An 18,598-nucleotide genomic window follows, 5' to 3' on the forward strand; every position below is an offset into this window, starting at 1 on the left:
AATGTGATAAAATAAGAGACAAAACAAAAATTTAACAATTCAAACATAAAAATTGCACAATGCAGGATTGGGAAGTTATTACATATTTTTAATGCAAGAATAACATGTTGCACGCCTAGTATGTGATTCATCACTCTATAAACCAAAAGTGCATTATTGCACCATTATTTTTATCAAATAGTATTCATTATCAGTTTTCAAAATAAGAAATTTTCATGAACTGATGAATAAAAGCAACCCTGAAATAAGCAAATAAAATAGAAATATTATTTTTAACAAGCATATCATGATCATTATATACCTTACATGGAAGGGGTTACATAATCTCATAAGATATGGTAAGCTGATACGCAAATAAACTTACTAATTAAAAACCTATTACCATATAATTTTTTTTGTGATTAAAACAGCTAAGAAAATAAAGACAAATTGCACAAAGTGCAAAAACCTTTGTAGAAATTAAAATGAAAAAAATGTTTATGAAAAGGTTTGTTTTCACACCATTGACTGTGGATTGCTTAAAAATCCTGCAATTATGAACTGGGCAAGGCTCTAGGGTAGTAAACTATTTGTTTCTATGGGTCTTGATCAAGAAATGAGAATCATTTGAACAGTTTTGCTTGATAAGAATTCCTTACAGAAATCATGTTATACTGATCTTAGAAAAAATGGACTCGTGATAAGATGATAAATTCTGCAATCACAGTTATCTATGTTTTAATCGCTCTGATGTAAATGCTGTTTGAGAAATTTGATTGGAAATGGGAAAAAATCCTTGGAAAAGTGACAGAATTGCCAAAAAAAACAAAATGAAAGGAGCTCTGATGGTGAATATTGCTGACTTTTTTATTCCCAAATTGGGTCAGCTTCTTCCAGCAGCTCATCTATCACCCTCAGACTAGAATTAAGGATAAAATCATAAATCTAATACAGAAAAATATCAATAGCTGCGATTACATAAATATTATTACTTTTAATGAAGTGGGTGTTTTAAGAAAATTAAAAATTGTAGAATTTATAACTGTTTAGCTAAGCACGATATTTTTTTATTGTTTGAAACTTTGTCATTGATGAAGCAGCAGACATTTCAAGATTTCAAAATAAATTTCATAATTTAGCATCCAGCTGTTAAAACTTCTTTGTTCAGATGGGCAAGTGGAGGCTCTATTTGTCGTATCAGAAAATTAAAAAATAATGATAGAATCGTAAGGATTTAGCAGGACTGCCAACGATGGTATTATAGAAAGAATTGAATCTACATTCTCAAATAAGTTCCAGTACACCTGAATTACAACAAACTGTCTCAAGATTTTAATTCATTATATGATCGGGCATTAAAATATGAAGGAACAAATTTTTTTTACTTGACAACTTTAATGAAAGAATCAGGAATAAATAGGTCATCATGGAGGAAACTATTTGTAGTATTTATCACCTGAAGAGACTTAATAGTAATTCTAAGGATAAGGTTCTAAATGCAAATATAAAAGCTTTGTTGCCCTTTTTTGATGATTTTAACCTGTGCTTACTGAATGGATGGATGATAGGAGATGATCAAGTACACTTTCATTGGCTCTCAGGGATCATCTGTAATAGATATTTGCACTATATAATTTGATTTAATATCAGTGGGTAGTGTTTATTTCATATTAAGTGTGCCCCAAAATATTCTCAGACAATTTATCAAGTAAATTAAATTTTAAATTAACGGAATGAAATGATGAGACTTGTTTGTGCAGTGCTGGTTCTTCCTAAAGATACAAAATTATCTGCTTAGTATAATTTATGATTACGGATCTTCTGAAAAATACTTTAATTGTAATATATACACTATTTGCAATCAGCAAGACTGATTTGATTGCAAATATCAAGAGGAAAAATATGAGATTTTTAAACTATTGAAGTTGGACAGAAAGACTAATTTAAATGTTAATGATCAATTTTTGAAGACTAAAAGTAAATATAAACATTGTGTGCGGAGAAGAAAACGAAATATTGGAATAAGTGTATTGATGGTTTTTAAGATAGTTAAAGATACTACAGATTTCTGGTCACTGGTACAACATTTGAAGAAGAAATAATTTTATCAGGCTCTGATATAGTAATGAAAGATTGGTTATGTAATTTTAAACAGTTGTTAAATCATCTAGGTTGGAATTAGTTTCATGGAACCAATCATTGAGGATGAAACAATGGATGCACCCTTTGTGAAGCAAGCTTAGATTTTTGCAAAGGCTAAAGATGGAAAGGGTCCTTAAGACGACAAAATTTCTTGAGTTTTTTAAATATGTACCTGATAATTTCAAAGAAAGTTGGTGGAGATATAATCAGTTATTATCATCAAAGTTCACCCCACAAAGCTACAAAAGATCTATTATTTTTCCAATTTTTAAAAAGGGTGATGTCAGTGAAGTGTCAAATTATTGAGGAATATCATTTTATAACACTATTGGTAAGATATTTACTGGTTTGCTGTTGGATGGACTTGAGCACTGGTCTTTCCAGTCTTTCAAAATGGAGTTTTGAAAGAGTTCCAAGCTGGGTTCTGTAAAATATAGCTATTTTTAATCACACCTTCAGTCATATAAGTAAGCAAGGATTGTCTGATGTATTTGAAATGTTTTCAGGAGTAAAGCAAGGGTGGTTGTCAAGTCCAAATTCTATTTGCATTATTTATTAATGATTTATTTAGAAGACACTTATTAGCATATGCAGATGATGTTGTTTTCCTAGCTCCTGATAGACTTGCCTTGAAAAAAATAATTTAAGGTTTGGAAGAGTACAGTCAAAAATGTAATCTACTTGAAACTTGAGTAAATCAAAGATAATTGTGTTCAGAAATGGTGGTAGACAGCGTAAATTTAAAAAATGGTGGTTTAATAACAAAGAGATAGCAAAATTTTCTTTGACTGACCACCTTAGGGAAAAATCATTGGTGGTATAACTGGCATAAAATAATTTTACTAATTTAATGTTAAATAAAAATATCTCATTTGCATTTAAGCTTCACATTCTTAATGCTGTCTTCCGATTGATATTATGTTATGGGGCCCAAACAGTATGAAAGTGTTGAGAAAGTTTTTTGTTTTTTTCTTAAAAAGGTTTTTCGTCTGCCATTTAATACTTCAAATCATACTTTGTACCTCAAGACTAATCTAATACCAGTTTTTATTCACACAAAGATCCATCTAAAAAAATATTCTAAGGTTTTTGGTTATGCCATCAAGCCAATATCAAAAATTACTTAAAATAAATTTAAAAAAACTGTTTATATATGAAGATTGGAAAAGCCTTGAAAAATTTTGACAACAGATTTAACAAGACATGGAAAATGTAGATATTACCAAGACTCTGGCTGGATATGATTGATCAATCAAGATCAATTATTATTATCAAGATCAATTTAATGAAAGCCAAAAATGGATGTTTTGTCTGGAATTATCAGAGTTTAGAAGCTACATTTACAGTGACGAAGATTTTACTCTCAGAAGCTGGTTCTTTAAGATACAAATGAAACTAATTTATTTAAATCCATTTTTTGGGCAGATGTACAGTCCAGTCTGAGTTTTGGTGTAAATACCTTGGAAAAAGAGGTTTTTATATCCTTAGAAGATATAAAAAAAATATTTGAATGGAGAAGAGTGGAAAAATCAGAAATAAGGCTATTAGAAAGACTGCATAGAAATACGGATTCTCACGTAATGAATTTATATAAGATATTCATCTTTTGTCATTTTATCAAGATTATTACTATATATTTCGTTCATCATAGTTATATACTCTATCTTTTTTACTTATAAAATTTAAGTTTTCATGTTTTCTATGGCTGATAAGATTTGTCATCAGCATTATTTACTTGCATTTAAAGGCACTTCATTATTATCTTTATATCTTTTTTGATTAATTTTTCTATTTAAAAACATATATATGAGGTGCTACCCAAAAGTTCGGGGAATTTGAATTTCGCACGCAAACCACTGCTGGTACGACCTGCTGCCGCTAGATGTGGCTAACAGTACTCTTTGTGAATCAGTGTTCCAACAGCTGTGACGGTGAGAGGCTGCATTGTTGACTTTCGTGCAGTTGTGTAACATTGTGTTTTACTGCTTCGGCAAAGTTCTAAATAGCAGATTTGAAAGAGCAAAGAACCTGCATCAAATTTTGCTTCATGCTTAAAAAAACTGGTGCAGAAACCCATCACATGCTTGTGGAAGCATTTGGTGACAATGCTATGAGTAAAAGTAAAATTTTTTTGTGGTACAAACGATTCAAAGATGGATGAATGACAGTCGATGACGATGAGCGTTCAGGAAGACCATCAACAAGCGCAACACCGGAAAACATTGTGAAAGTGCGAGAGGCTATTGTTGCAGATTGTAGACAAACAATCCATGATGCGGGTCCATGCAACGCATCTTGTTGGACAATTTGAACATGAAATGCATTGCTGTAAAATTTGTACCGAGATTGTTGAACAGCGACCAGAAACAACATCGCGTAGCTGTCTGTAGTGAATTGAAAAATTCAGCAAGAGATGACCCTAACTTCATCTCCAACATAATAACCAGTGATGAGACATGGGTGTACGAGTATGACCCTGAAACTAAGCAGCAGTCGTTGCCAAGTTTATCGTGGCCAAAAAAAGCATGCCAAGTTCGCAGCAACGTGAAGTCCATGATGATTGTTTTTTTCAACATCAAAGGCATTATCCATAAAGAATTTGTTCCTCTTGGTCAAACTGTCAATGGGATATTCTATAGTGAAGTTTTGAAGCGGTTACGTGAAAGCATTAGGCGCAAACGTTCAGATCTGTGGGGTAACAGCTGGGTTCTGCACAATGACAATGCACCCGCATACACACATCACTAGCCGTTCGGAATTTTTTGGCTTCCAAAAAGACGGTAGTGATTCCCCACCCACCCTATTCGCCTGACGCACGGGGCAAAAAATTGCCCTGAAAATAAAATTTCAACTGAAAGGCCGTCGTTTTAACACAATTAAGGAGATTCAGGAAGAAACGCAGAATGTGCTTCGAACACATCACCTGCAGACTTCCAGGGATGCATGGAATCATGGGAAAAATGCTGGCATCAATGTATCAATGCCCAAGGGGATTACTTTGAAGGAGACAGTGGAAATTATAAGTTATGGTAAGCTATTTTATTTTTATGGTACAATTCCCCGAACTTTTGGTAGCACCTCGTGTGTGTATATATATATATATATATATATATGTGTGTGTGTGTGTGTATATGTATTTATTTAAAATTTATTTGTAATAGATTTAAAATCTAAAATGGTCTATAATGTTAAAATTTATATTTTTATTGACAATATGTATAACTTAGTTGCAACTGACCCTTTTTTTGTTATCTTAGCAATTTTTTCTTCCTTTTTTACCTTATTGGCTTATTCAGAAGTTTAAAATCTATTTTTCATAGAATTAGGTATTCATTGCCTCAAAAGTTACGTCATTTATATCTATAGTCATGTTATTGAATAATTTGATTGCTTGATTATAATATTTCAAACTCGATCTCCTCAGATGGATTTTGCTCATGCGTATTTGGCCAGCTCAATTTTCTTTGTTGTATTTTTTTTTGTATTTTATCATTCAATAAAGGCATTTTATTATTATTAATTAAATTGAAAATTTATTTTATAAGAAACTGTCAAAAAGTAAGATAAAATGAACTGTAAAATAAAAACTGACCTCATCATTGACTCGAGACAAAAAAATTAAAAATCTATAGCATGTTAGCCACAAAGAGTGTATATGAACTGATTAAGAACAAAGGATGGCATATTAACAAAATTTTTAAAAAATTGCAAGTATAACATTTTTCAATTACAATCACACTTTATTTAATAACAACAAATTTATCAGGTTAATTTGTTTATTTAATTTATTACAAGTTTCACACAAAATTAAATAACATAATTTAAAGCAAACTACATAAATATATATATATTTTTTAAATTCAAATAATTCATTGAACAAAGGAAAGTAAATTAAAAATATGAATATACTTGAGAAATACTACATTTATAAATATAGACAAAAATATAAAATAATGAACCACCAAATCACATTCAATATGATTATTTAATTAAAACTTAAGAAAACTACAATCTAATGGTTGGTAATAATGACAACTAAATGAAGGAAGTAACGTTTTAAATGTTACATCATTCCACTACCGCGCAGCCGATTTTTGTATTTGTCCATAATAATTTCAAAAAGAAAACAATTTTAACAAATTTAAAAATTATAAGTACATTGTTTTAATGTAGTAAACTTTAACAACTGAAGATGCGTAATCCCATGAAAATTGATTCTTGGAATTAATACGTTAAATTTAATTTATCTATTTACTATGTTTTGGTGGTTTATAATGCATTTAATATTAAATGTATGTAATGTAGGATATGTATATTCATTATTGCAATATATATATATATATATATTTTACCATAAAATAATTTTACAGCAAATCTTAATAATATAATTTAACGCAAACTGAATATATATATATATATAAACCAACAAAACTCAGTAATTAGATACATTAAACTTAACATATTAATTTCCAATAACCAATTTTCGGGGAATCCTGCATCTTCAGTTGGTAAAGTTTTTTTTTATCTACTTCTATGTTTTGGTGGTTTATATATCATATAAAAATCATATCATTGTATAAATATCATATAATATTAAATTTTATTAATATAGTGGTCAAAATGTTATTGAATTATTTTTAAATTTAAAAAAAAGTTATATATATTTATTTAAAAAGTGGTCGAAAAATAATAGAATTGTCAAACTCAAAATTAAAAATATTTTTCATGCTCAAATTTAACACCAGTTAAGTAATATAAATGAACAGTTACAATTTAAAAATATTCTAGGACTGTTACCACCAGTTGCAATTAACAATCTAATGAATGACTGTTACTGAAAATCAATAGTAATAAATAGTAAACAATAAAATTCGCTTTCTATTAGTACGAGTAAAGAGGAAAATTGTTCTCTTTACACAATTTTAATTTTTAATGCTTATTTGATATTTTGTCTTAAATAAATGTGGATCTACTGAAAACATATTAAGTCAGAATTTTATTTTTAGCATTCATAAGAAAACTATTTTTTTTAAATTTCATTGTTATGAAATAAACACGCAATATATATATTATATATACACATTGATCATATTCCATAAACATGGAAACCCTGTACATTATAGGATATATTAATCTTATATATATATATATATATATATATATATATATATATATAGTTGCCACATACATGTTGAGCTTCATATTGGCAAGTGCAACACTAGCAGTTCAGTAGTCAGCTGGAGTAAAGTATACCTATGTGACTGTGTAAGCACCACTCCCACCACACCAGCATGGCCCCACCATGCTCTGACAGCCTACATAAGGCAGTATCAGTAATGTGAGAATTAATTCTTCATTGACCATCACCTAGAGAAGGAGAAGAAGAAGATGGAATAAGAAAGAAGAAGTTCTCTGGCCGGCCTAACGTGAGACATCCTGGGGGATGCCAACATCCCCACTGGAGCAGGCCTGAATGGCCTGCTGGGCGCAGATGCTACCTTCCCACCCACCCTAGCTTGCTGGGCTTCAAGTGTCCTGGCGAGTGGGTTGATTAACAGGTCCTGGCGAGTGGGTTGATTAACAGGCCCATCAGCAGGAGCTGGTGTGATGTGGAATCACTCAGGAAGAACCGTCTCAGCTACGCCGACCTGACACTCTAGGGCTCTGGGGGGGCCACCACTGCCACGCCAATCTGACACTGTAGGGCTTTGGGGTCCACCACCACCACGCTGTAGTGGGGAACAAACTGCTGCTGAGGGGAAGCTTGTCCGGTTCCAACAGATGAGCCACAACTCCCTGACTACAGTCAAGCCAACATCGCTGGAGACCAGCTTTCGGACCCAATAGCCCTTCTCAGGGTTACCTCACAAAACACACAAATGGCTTTTCAGGACCAAAACCTCAAACAGCCCTTTTCCAAGCTACAATAAGGTTTTAAGGTGCCATGTGCTGTTGAAGCCATTGGGCGACAGAATATATATAATTATATGTCTATTTTTTTTTTTTAATAATTATAATGAATGTAGATTGAATACAAAAATACAATCATTAAATTCATATAATTTACAAATAAAATCAAATCTACTTATCAACAAATATACATCTCAGATATAATGTATAAGAATATGCCTTAAGATAAAACACAAAGAAAATGAAAAATCATATCTGCTACATGTCTTCTGAGCAGATTTTATTCAAACTAAAATTTTCTTAATTTTACTCACCTACATAAAATAAGAGCTGATGCTACGTATTTCTAATAAAAAAAGTCATAATAAATACAATGTCAGTCACTTTAACACTACTGACAACAATAAACAAGTGTGACAAAACAAAAAAACTAATCTTTAACTAATTATACAAAATTTATATATAATGCAAATTTGACAAGTAAACAAAATCTTTTTACAAAAAAATTAATTACATTTTTTTCTTGATTCAACATCTTGCCTAGGTCTTGAAGTAAGCATCAATTGCCAAAACAATGTCCAAGTAGGTAAAAAGAATATAGTAGCAACACTGAAACCCCAACTGGCATATATGTACGAATCAACGGCACACAATACCAGTGCTTGCTTATTAGCAGAGAAAGAACGGGACACTATTTGATGGAATGTTAATTCAGGAAACATTGCAATGGTGAAACCTGTAACTACCCAACATAACATGAAGAATGGATGTAACAATACCCAGCACATTTTTTTACACAATCTGAAATAAAAATAAAAGAAAAATAATAACAATAATTCTGATAATGTAATATGAGATTATAGATAGAGAAATAATCCAATTAAAACAGGGTATTATATAACTACAAAGTAAAAATTATTACTATTAATCAGATTTAACAACAGTTTCTTAAAATAAAAAAAAATCACTGACTGTATACAAGCAGGTGAGAAGTAAATAGCAATGAATGGAAAAAAAAACTATTTAATAAAACTAAGTCATAAACTCAGGCAATGCTATATACCCTTTCTAATTAAACATTTCATCTCTAATTAATTTCACTTGCTTTGAGAAGCATGCAATGAAAATGGGTACACAAATAAAATGCTCAGGCATTGAAAAAAGTTAGGCTTTTAGATTTAATTCCCAACAAGGTCCAGTTATTATTCTCCATTTTTTCAGTTATTATTTCATTCTTCTCTTCTTTTTCATTAAAATAAGTGCAAAGACACATCTAAGGCTGTATTAATAACAATTAAAAAATCAGATAGGCAGAGAGCAGAACTGACTGCTTTTATGTAAATATTGTTAAGTAAAATACTACTTAATGCATTAATGAAAACAATTAGAATAAACAAATTAAATAATAGATAAACATAACAATATAAAAAAAAAAGTGGTAAACAATGAAGAACGTTTGTAACAATACCCAGCACATTTTTTTATACCATCTGAAATGAAAATAAAATAAAAAATCTTATCTAAACATCATATGACTTCCTTGTGCGCCTATTAAATTACATATACACATTTTTAAAAGTACATAAAATTTTACTTTACTAATAAATTCTGATTTTTTTATTATTGCTTCTGATTATTTTTTTTTTATTCCTAAATATTAAAAAATAAATTTTAATTTAATTTCCAAATAGATGCATTTATTACATTAATTTACTGATTGAACGACTGGTGTAGTTTGTTGGTATTGCTGGTTTTGAGCTTGATTTCCAGTGAGAATAACATTTTAGAAAAATGATATTTTATTTCAATAGTTATGATTAACTGGAATAAAGTCATATACTGTTTAGTGTGTGATTTCCTGATTTCCAACTGAATGGAATCTAATATCTGCACACATTGAAAGTTTCCAAAAACAATTATGCAGAGAGCAGAGTTAAAAATATAAAATTATTTTAAAAATGTAATTTATAAGGCTATTAGAAGTCATATTCATATTGTCAGTTTTAATAAATAATTCCAAATTATCTATTTTATTAATAAATAAGACAAATATATTAACTACACTGTATTAACACATATGTAATATGTATTAATTAAATTTGCATTTTATTAATTTTTTCATATAATTTTACATGTAATTACTGTAACAAGTACTACTACTCACCTGTTACTTGTAGGTTGTAGCCATAAAGCTGGAGGTACATAAATTGTGGCAACTAGGAATGCTAATGAAAAATTGTTCATACCGACAGCCAAAAGAACTGTTGCCAATTCCAAGAGGGCAATAATGTTCAAGAGAACCCACTGATGTTCAAAATTATCAGGCTTTAACCTAATACAAAACACATTTCATGATTAGAAATATATATTTTACGGCTAATATAAAATATGGATAAATGTTAGAAAAGTCTACAATACAGAAATGACCATGTATAAGCAAAGAAACAAATGCAGATGTGTACAGCTACAAAATATTACTTCACAGATTGTTGAAATTTCTGTCTACCATTTTGAATCAAACTTTATTCTTTTAATCAGAAATGATCTTGTGTTCAAGTAAAATTTGATAGAAGTGGGCCAACCCACTTTTTGACAGCTACCCCCCTTTTTTAAGATATCAATGATCAAAACTGGAGAAATCACACAAAAAATAAAATGAGGTAATTTGTGTTTAAGGAATTTTTGTTTTGTTTTTGATATTTCAGATTGTATTCAATAACATACTTGTATAAGTTACTGTTGCAAATGAAAATTATTAAAATTACTCACCATTCTATTTAATAACAATGTATACAAAAACATATACTTTGCAACATTATTATATAAGTAAATGACAGTTATAGTTCTGCTGGCATTATTTACTTGAAGCAGTATAATAGAGCAATTAATTTTAATATTTCAAAGATAAAAGTATAAATGAATTAAAATATTTCTATAAATACAATACAAAAAGTTATTAAACACGCACATGGAGTTGGTAAAAATTCTACTAATTATGCAGGAAGTTATTGAACAACACTTAAATGAACTATGGTTACAAGATGAGTAACTTACTATGCTCTATAAATATGAAATGATACAATTCCAGAGAAGCAGATCTATCTTCACTTGGTTTTTTAGGATTAACTAAGTATAATTTTTACAAATCCAGACTCAAAACTAAATAAAGAAAACATGTAATTCATGGAGCTGCACATATACCATCTAAAATGATAGAACTTCTAGTGGACACATCACAAGTGGTTAGCACTTTGCCAAGCTACAGAAGGGAAATGTTATGATAGTTGTTTCTTTCAAAGTTTATTTTGTTACATAATTTATATATGAAAACATTTACTTCTAAAAATGCATATCATTTATGTATTTTAAATGTTGAAATTAACATATTTCCTTGTACAGTTTCAAATAAATAATGTTAGCTAATCTGTATATAAGTCTTTAATTTTATAATAACGTAGCAAAGTATCTGTAATTGTATATATAACTGCTAAATGAATGAATAAAATGTTGAATGGGGGTGAATTATTTTTCTATTTTACAACAATAACTGATAAAGGAACATTTCTGAATGCAATTGAAGGAGAAAAGCAATTAAAATATCCTACAAGATGGTTTCCTTATTTCTTCTGCAATTTTTGCAGTTTAAGTTGCTTTTTTACAAGTACAATTCTCAAAAAAAGGGATTGGCCACCATTTTTCTTGTGAAAGTTTTCTGAAATCATAAAGATTAAAGATGGCAAGGTGCCCAAGAATCATAGTTTATGATATAGATCAGTGGATAAGTTTATGATATCTGAGGATGAGTTGATGACTGTCATTAGAGAGCAGAATATTCAGATGGACAAGGCTTCTTTCAAGTCTGAATGTAGATTATTGTTTAAATCAGGTAGGTGCAAGGCAGAGAAGATATCACAACATCTTCGAGGTAAATAATACTTTATTTAACAGCTTCACTAAGGACAGCAGGTTGTTTATAGACTTCTCTTCTAGTCGAGTTAAGGAATATTTAGATATCCAGCATTGTTTTTTGTTACTAAGTTCTGTAATCAACCTGCAGTATGTGCTCATTGTGGTGATGAAGGGGACAAGCGTGACAAATGTCCTAAGAAGTCAGAGGTTCCAACTTGCATAAATTGCAAGAGCTCTCAAAAAGACTACAAACACCCGTCAATAGTAAAAACTGTGGACACTATCTGAGAGCTGTTGAAATGTATAACAACTCAATATTTAATGATTAGATTTGGTCAATTAAATTCACAGGGTACCTACATTGTTCAAATTGAGCTTGGTGAGGTAGCGCTACATCCGAGGGTTGGATGTTGTTTTGTTACAGCATTTACACAAGTTATCTAATGAACTACCAGATTTTTCTCATTGGGAGAGGTGTTATTTTGGTTCAGACAGTATGTCTGCTGTTTTGTGCAGAAGAGAAGAGAGAGGTTGATAGCGTCTTAATTTGACAACTCTCAAATAATCACGTTGTTGTCCATGTGGATGTTCTGGACTTGCATCTATATGTTGCAAGTTCATATTTTCAGTACAGAGATCCTGCTGATCATCATCTTGAGGTCTGGGATAATATCCTTCGATTCACCAGTACTAGTCCAATCTTTATTAGTGCGGATGTGAATGCTAAGTCATTTTTATAGCTAAGTGATTTCATTGATGATGGCAATGAATTAGTACAGGAATTCTTAGCCCAGCATAGTCTTCAGGTATTTAATATAGCTGGGGAGTTGCCCACCTATGCAGGTAATGTATATGGATGACTGTTTGAAAGAATAAACATCGATGTTACCATTGGTAGGTATATCCCTGCTAATGTTTGTAACTAGAAGGTAGTTGATGATTGCTCAAGCGATCATCGATTGATTCTTTATGAGACTGCTGGTGGTTTGAGTAAACGCTACTGATGGATGTAATGTTCTGGTTCAGCAGGGTCATTTTCTGCACAGACATGTGGACTGGAAAACATTTGTTGATTTTCTTTCAGCCAGGCTTTGAGGTTTGGATCAGAGTCTGGAGGTTCTGGATTTGGAGGTTAGAGAAGCTGAAACACACTAATGCTTTTTCATCAAGACAATGCTTCAGCTCACACTTCAATCATTGAAGTGGTAAAAATCAACAAATTACAGTTTTAATTATTCCAACACCCTCCATATTCACCTGATCTGGCTCCCAGTAACTATCATGTTTTCCCTAACTAAAAAAAATAGCTCTGATAGAAGAGATTTTTGACCAATAATGAGGTTATTGCCGTCGTAGATGATTATTTTAAGGAGTTGGATAATTTGATGTAATGAACTGCCATAAGGACTCTTGTGGAATTCTAGGCTAAGTGTATAGACTTAATGGTAACTATGCTTAAAAATAAATCAAAATGTACCCAGAAAAATTTTGTTTTCTTATCCAGGCTCAGAACTTTTCATCCTACCCTAAAATATATATATATATATGCACACACACACACACATGCGCGCGCACAGAGTTTGTACAAGGACTTTTGAAACTTAAACAAAGTATAAAATTCTTGTATAAAAGTAATGAACCTGATCTCCCAATCCATTTCAAAATGGTGGCCATGTAAAATTTTTAGTTGTTAATATCTTTGCAACTGCTGGTTTATTTAAATGTTGTTTTACAAAAATGTTAAGCATTTTATGACAAAGAAAATGGACCCTATTTAAACAAATCCATTCACGGCAAAAATTCTTAAGTGTAAGTCATTAGATTAAAATCAAATTTTTTTTCCCTCCCAAATAAAATTAAATAACTCGACACGATCTCTACTGGAATAATTTTATTAATGTTATGTAATAAATATAATAATATAGAAAATATTAAAATAAAATAAAATATTATATAAATTATGAAAATATTATAATAATAAAAAATATTAACATTGAAAAATAATTCCCATTACACATTTTTTGTTTAATGAAAGGCACTAGTTAACAATAAACAAACTTTTTTTTTAGATTAAAATTTGTTTAACAGCAATAAATTAAAAACATTAGTAAAAGAAACTATAGTAGCTGTTCAAAATGGCGACCTCATTCAAAATACATGCATCCAGGCATTTTTTTCATTGAGCTGCTGGACTCTTGCAAAGAAGCCAAATATGTAATGAACACTTAGAAGCTTATCAAAATATAAACCTGTATTCTCAACAAAATGGAGCTTCGCTCAATCAATTTAGAAGGAATACTTACTAAGTTAAAATAAAAAATTTGATGCATTTAAGTTAATTACTACATTGGAACTCTGGAACAATCAATGAGTTCAAATTTTTGTAAATACTGTAAAAATAAAGATTTCATTTATAAAAAAATTTCACCTTTATCTGTTACATGAACTGAAGAAAAAAATCACTTTTCAGTTAATGAAACCATCTTTTAGTTTAAAAAAAATAAATATATTAACTTTTATAAAATTTGTAACAGAAAAACATTTTATTTCATTTTTGTATACTTTACAATTTGATGGAATATTTGTTCAGTGGTTTGAGAAATTGAACTCATAATTTTTATGACATGACTGCTAATAATTTTATGCTTTATGCAAAAATATAAACCAAAAGAAATGCTGCATACTTTAAAAAAAAAAAATTATCCAATTACTTCTGGAAAATAGCCTAAGAGCTAGCTTTAAAGTATAAGAAACAAAAACAAATATGAGTTAAAACTGATTTGTCACAATTAACAGTAAATGCAATCTATATAAATCATACAGAGAAAGCTATAGAATTCATTAAATAAAAATAAAGAACAAATCAACTCTTTTCTCTGTATGAGCAAACTCACTCAATCCAAAAGGGTTTTGTATAATATTTGGTTAAAATGAAAAAGTTTATAAATTATGCCAGTCATTACTTCTGAACACTGGTAACAGATTATTTTGTTTAAAATAGAAACACAAACGCATGCAACTGTTGATAAGTCTATGTACAAAGCATGTAATATTTTTTATTCAAGAAGTGTAAAATGCTAAAGAGATTAGCCACTAACAAATGTCAACAGCATGCAGTGAAACTTTACCTAACATTGTTCAACTTCAATGATTACTGAGAACCAGTACATGAAATATGGCTTTGATCTCTCTGGCATTTTACCGTGTTCATACAATTTTATTTCTGGGATGTTACTCCCTAAGATATTGAAAGAGTTGCAGAACCATCAGGTAGTAAAGGGTGCTCAATCTTACCAAAGCTTATGTATTTGTAATCGTAGATAACAAATCTGATACACATGGCACCTTTTTAATTTGTAATTCTAAGAAATTAGAACTCCTGATCAATAACTTTTAAAATAAAATGCTCTGTATTTTATTTCACATGAGTAGTATCTATCTTTAGATTACTTTACATGAAATAATGCAGTCAAATCAGGTGCACAAATTATGCAGGAAAAATATATTATTTTCACTAAGCAATAGATTCCTTTGAAAAAAGTACTCTGCACCAATTCATATTTGGAAGTAAATTTTTTAATCTATGAATAATTAATTTAATACTTAAAAATGTACAATGTTTATTGATCAGTCTACTTACAATTTAATAAAATACGGAGAAAAAATTGTAATCAACGATCCAATGAAGAAAGCCAAGTATAAAGCATCTTCAGATGAGAGACTTGTTGTTAACCGTGTAAATCCTTGCATACTTGAAAATAAGATGACACTGAACAAATGATTAACAAAAACAACAGTACCAATCATAACAACATTCATAGCAGATTTAGGTAGTGGCTGGATGACCTGCTGTTCTCCATCCTGCAAATAAATGTACAGTAATGAAACTTTTCTTTAAAATGGAAAGAAATTTGATTCAATTATAACTCTATGTGATGGACCAAAGGGCAAATTACGTAGAAAATATTAAAACTGCTTTCTACCTTCATTATCAAGCTTTCTGATAGTTATAGTTCCACAGTTTAAAACATACTCTATCGATAAAATTTATATTGATTTTAATACCAATATTCTAATTTAAAAACTGGTATTAATTAAATATACTGGAAACTAATGTAATTTATCAGAAAACTGGCCTCTTCATCTACAGAATAATTACTTACAACTGTAAAATAAATATCGCTTATTTATAAATAAATAAATTTTTAATGCATACAAACTTCATTATAAAGACATTACAATCTGGTTGGATATTATCATCTGTACATGTATGATATATATAATGAAATATCATAATATATTAACTTGTAAGCTGTAACTTGTCACCTGTAAGCCATTACCATTTCATACTTATATTAGGTGCCACAAGCAACCGGTTATAGATGACCTAATAAACCAGTTACTCCTGAAAATAATAGCATCACTGTCGTGTATAACAAGCATCACTTGTTAGGAAAGTGACTTGTTATTGGGTTTTTACTGAATTAATATATTGTTACATTCAACATGCCAAGCTCAATAAAGTGAAGATAATATAAGTCAAACAACGGACACCTTCAATCAATTCATCAAAAGGAGTACACATATAATGAATACATTACTTATAGATAAAGCAACATTGAATAGTGGTGCTTGTAACTCAGGTGTTTTACACTGACATCAGAAAAACTGGGATACAGTGTAAAGAAAAAAATTAATGTATCCCTTTCTATGAGAAATTCTGTATAAAATGTCTCCTCCACTGTATAGAAGATTATGAAATGATTTTATTACACTATACATCCACTACAAACTCTGTGTTATCAACTAGTCTGAACTAGTATCATATTACATCATTTGAATTCTTGATAAATAATCCATTTAAGGCTAAAGAGTTAATCAACTGCAACTTAATAACAAAGACATGGCTTCTAGTTTGCAAACACTAGATGCTGTTATGTAAACTAATGATTATGTTTATGAAAGTAATTTTAAGAATCATTTATCAAGAAACAAACATGATTATGTCTGTGGAAATTTAATCACCAACGTTCCAGTAGAAAACCTTTATAGAAAAGCAAGATTTTATTAATATGGTAAATAGATTTGAAAACCCAAAAAATTAGTAACCAAAAAATAATACGTATGTTATACAAATTAGATTTATTAAAAATGAAACCAAAGAATAAATCAGTTGATACACAGAAAGAAGACATATTGAAACTATTTTAAATAAAACTGAATAAGATTTGATAACCAAAATAAGAGCGGAAAGGCTATTGTGGCAGAGACAATTTGACAACATATTCTATTTGTTTGTAATTCTCTTTACTATAATCACAATTTTGTTACTTGAAAAATCTTAACACAAATTTTTTATTAATACAAATAATATTAGTAACACTCGCATAAGATGTAAGCTTTTGCACCATGCACTGAAAAATAAACGTTTACATTTTGTTGTTCCAACTAATCAAACTTCTATTTATAACATTAATTCACGATTTAACTACTCTAATTATCCAGTTCTCTATTTTTCAACCCAATGATGATTAAGTAAAACCTCTCTCTTTACTATAATATAAAACGCAAAGGTTTTTTCATTTCAGCTATGGATATATATTTTTTTATGTGTATGTTTAAGCCTTCCATCATTGAATGGACCTATCTTTTACGATTTTTTTATTTGGAGAAACTTGTTCTGGTCATCCTAAGACTAAGTGACTGGGAAAGTCTTTTAATGAAAAATTATATGGTCACTTAAACAATTTCATGGTAGTTTGTTTATTTGTCAACAGTCAGTAACAGATTGTAATATTTATGTACTATGAGCCTGAAATTATTCTGATAAAGTATTTTCACACGAAAATTCAAGAAAATTACTTCAAAACTGTAGGTGTTTTCAATTATTTATTGGTAAGATTTCTTCTTTTTGGGTTTAGAAATAATTAACGGAAGAAAAAAATTATTTCAATATTTACAGAGGTTATAATTTTTTTGTTGGGGTTAAAAATTTATTTTGGTAAAAAACTCATCTGATTTCAGGCTAAAATATATATTCAATTTTTATTGTATTAAACATAATTAGATATTCAAAAAGCTACTGTGATTTTTTCAGATTTTTAAAAATAAAAGATGGATGTATGAAAATAAATCCCAAAGAGCAGCATTAACAATTACAAGCATTGCATACATGAACCGGTTTATTTATTACTTCCAATGTGCAAATACTAAATTCTATAGTTGATTTAAATACTCCAGCTGTGTTGGTGGAAGACTGAAAACAAATAACACATAAGGGAATAAATTGAGCTACTAATTTATAAACTATTAGTGACATTCTAAATCTCCATAATATCCTTTACCCTCATGAGATGAATATGAGGGTGCTTCATAATATTGCTTCAACCATGTTTAAAGCAATACTTAAGCGACAACAGTATTTTTAACACATGTATGTTTATGACAATATTTACAAAAAATAATATATATCAGTACATTACATTTGCTGGATCACTAGTAGAAACTGAAGGACTACTAACTGTTGATAAAGCGTCACCAGTCAAAGGAAGATTATGCTGAACTTTAATCCATAAAGTAAAGGCTTTAATAATTAAAGCACCGGCCAGCATTACTAAGCAAGGCATATACAAACCTATAAACAATATAAAAGAATTTT

The 18,598-nt window shown here is 29.7% G+C and overlaps 1 protein-coding gene across 4 annotated transcripts in view; it reads right to left on the reverse strand.

Moving 5' to 3' along the window:
• Positions 1–5,840: 5,840 nt before the first annotated feature.
• Positions 5,841–18,598, reverse strand: part of GAA1 (glycosylphosphatidylinositol anchor attachment 1) — a 55,609-nt gene continuing 42,851 nt past the window's right edge. For all 4 annotated transcript variants that reach the window (XM_075367709.1, XM_075367724.1, XM_075367713.1 and 1 more), the window contains exons 11-14: positions 18,423–18,574; positions 15,581–15,801; positions 10,196–10,363; positions 5,841–8,832 (exon numbers count right to left, since the gene is read on the reverse strand). In XM_075367709.1, coding sequence (XP_075223824.1) covers positions 8,538–8,832; positions 10,196–10,363; positions 15,581–15,801; positions 18,423–18,574 — 836 coding nt within the window. In that variant the 3' untranslated portion in view covers positions 5,841–8,537. The remainder of the gene's footprint in view (positions 8,833–10,195; positions 10,364–15,580; positions 15,802–18,422; positions 18,575–18,598) is intronic.

The sequence above is a fragment of the Lycorma delicatula genome, chromosome 1, assembly GCF_047948215.1.
Source record: "Lycorma delicatula isolate Av1 chromosome 1, ASM4794821v1, whole genome shotgun sequence".
NCBI classification, from domain to species: domain Eukaryota; kingdom Metazoa; phylum Arthropoda; class Insecta; order Hemiptera; family Fulgoridae; genus Lycorma; species Lycorma delicatula.